Source organism: Eurypyga helias, unplaced genomic scaffold (genome assembly GCF_000690775.1).
Source record: "Eurypyga helias isolate BGI_N326 unplaced genomic scaffold, ASM69077v1 scaffold20961, whole genome shotgun sequence".
NCBI classification, from domain to species: Eukaryota; Metazoa; Chordata; class Aves; order Eurypygiformes; family Eurypygidae; genus Eurypyga; species Eurypyga helias.
The window spans coordinates 8,366-10,682 of NW_010230509.1; the positions used below are offsets into that span (position 1 = coordinate 8,366).

Consider the following 2,317-nt stretch of genomic DNA (forward strand, 5'->3'; position numbering starts at 1 on the left):
ATCCTTCCGATGTTGGGGGTTCATGTGTAAGCTTTCTTGCTGCCGAGGTCGAAGCTGGACGAGCACACTTGTATCCTGTTTTAACGCCACAGAAATTGCACAGCAAAGCTTTAATCTCAGGGTAAACAGAAATTGTTTTCCTTTTGCTACGGTAAAGAACTGCTCTTTTGTCAGCTGGTGCAAGGGAATCACCCAGCCCTCTTCCCTCAGCTCATCCTGCACCACATTAACCCATCAGCCCACATCGTTTGCCCTGCATCTGTCCCTGTGCCCTTGACCTCTTTGCTTCCTGCCCTGGAGGCCGAGCGTCCTGATGGCTGGGAGCTCTGGGAAGGAGCTGCTCCTCCAGCCAGCCCTAGCGTGGCCCTGCTACTTGTGTGACATCTGCTTTTGGGGCTGGAGAAAGTTGCTGGGTGCTTGCTTGATAATGTTCTGTGAGATTTCAGCGTGAAGGAGACGTGTCTCTGCCCCTGGCGTTGTGTTTCTCTCTCGTTGACTGCACATAAGCTGTTCGCTGGGAGCCCCAGCTCTGCCCCGATGTTGCTGATACGCCTGAGAGAGCGAGTGTGGGAAAAAAACCCTTTCCAGACAGCAAACTCCTCTACCTGAACTGGAAAGACAGGCCCTGGCTGTGTTGTCAGCCTCTCCTTTCTTGAGAAGAGCAGAGGTAGCCTGGAGGTTAAAGCACTTGTTTGCTTTCCATGTCTGTTTTCCCCTCTGCTATTTTACCAGTTTGTTTTAAAAATGCGTTAGCATGGCGTTTATTGGCCGGGCACCAAGGAAGTAACGTGGCTTTTGTCTGCGCCGGTAACTCAGTAACCGTGTTTGTTCTAGAGATTAAAACCACGGTGGTGTACCCCGCCACGGAGAAACACCTTCAGAAGTACCTCCGCCAAGAAGTGCACCTCATCCGTGAAACCTGGGAGGATTACCAGAACATAACGCTGCCCTTCCTCCAGTCCCAGAGCTTCAGCATCCAGGTACGGATACCGCTGAATCCTCCGGGGCGCTGTGTCCCTCTGCAGAGAGGGACATCTCTGGTCTCCTGCTTTAACAGGCTGGGTGGGCAGGTGTCTCCTCTGCGGCCCAGGCTGGGGGCTGGAGTGTCGGGGTGCTCTGCCCCCGTTGCCCCGTTGGCCACTCCATCAGCTCTGCGGTACCCCAACGCGTCCCCTCCCCTGTTGCGCTTTCTTGAGGCTGTCTGATCTTCGGGGCAAGCTCAGCCCTGCTAAGCAGGGCTCTCTTTCCCCTAAACTCCCTGGGTGTCCCCTTCCTTCTGTCCTCTGGGGCGTCCTTCTCCATCATTTGCCAAGAATCATTTCCCTCAGAGAGGTACCAGGCCTTGCTCAAGGTTTCTGGAGATGTTCTGTGCTGGGGCGTTCCTCCTCCTTTCCGAGGGTGGCTCCCTGGGCGTTGGTGCAGTTCTCTGGGCTTCTTAGGAGTCTCCTGGGTGTTGTGGAAGCGAGAAGTCACAGATTGTTCTTGGATTCCTACAGTGCAACTCACTCTTTGGGCTTTGCCTACAGCTCTTCTGCTTTGGTCTGTATTCCATGTGGCGAGGCTGTACTTCTGGTGTCCCTCTTGCCTCAGGCAGCAGCAAGGGGCTTTTTTAACCTGTTTTACCAGCTTTTTGACCATTTGTCTCTCTATCTTTCTTTGGAGACCAAAGGAAACATGAGTCTGTAGGGACCAATTCATGCCAACCTATGCAGAAGGGGAGTAAAACAAAACCTGCGTGTGCTGAGGCCACCTATTAAAAATAAACTCCTTTATCTCAAAAATATACCCCAAACCAAACCACCCCAGGCCTTGGGTATCCCTCATACCTCTTCCCTGCTGCCTTAAATAGCAGCAGCTGTTAAAGCAAGCACCAAGAGCTTGCGAGCCGGTTTTGGTGAACGGAAACATTCCTGATGACCGTGGGGAGCATCTGCTGAGGAATCGTGGTGGGCACAGTCGGTCCCGAGCCCTGGGATTTGATAATGCCGCTTCGTGTCTTTATCTAACCGCTTCTGACGAGCAGAAGGGTGGAATGTGAAGGGTGGGAGAAATATCGGGGGACTACAGAAGCGGCTCTGTTTTCTGCTGGAGGATGGAAAGTGGGGATGTTTTCAGTATAATAGTTGTATTGTGGTGCCAGTCTCTGGACATGTGTTGTCCTCGCTGGGCTTGTGCTGGAAACAGCAAGAGCAGTCAGCTGACAACCTGCCCGTTAACATGGAGCAGCATTGGCTTTAAAATTCAGCTCATCTCATCGGTGAACACTGATAATTTGACATTAAAAAGAACCACCCAAAGGGCAGACTTTTATTTCCTG

At 52.3% G+C, this 2,317-nt stretch overlaps 1 protein-coding gene across 1 annotated transcript in view; it reads left to right on the forward strand.

Moving 5' to 3' along the window:
* The window catches only part of DCPS (decapping enzyme, scavenger), a gene marked incomplete at its 5' end in the record, with an annotated part of 15,166 nt that overhangs the window by 7,289 nt on the left and 5,560 nt on the right, over positions 1 to 2,317 (forward strand). The window contains one exon of the mRNA XM_010160783.1: positions 835 to 980. Coding sequence (XP_010159085.1) covers positions 835 to 980 — 146 coding nt within the window. The remainder of the gene's footprint in view (positions 1 to 834; positions 981 to 2,317) is intronic.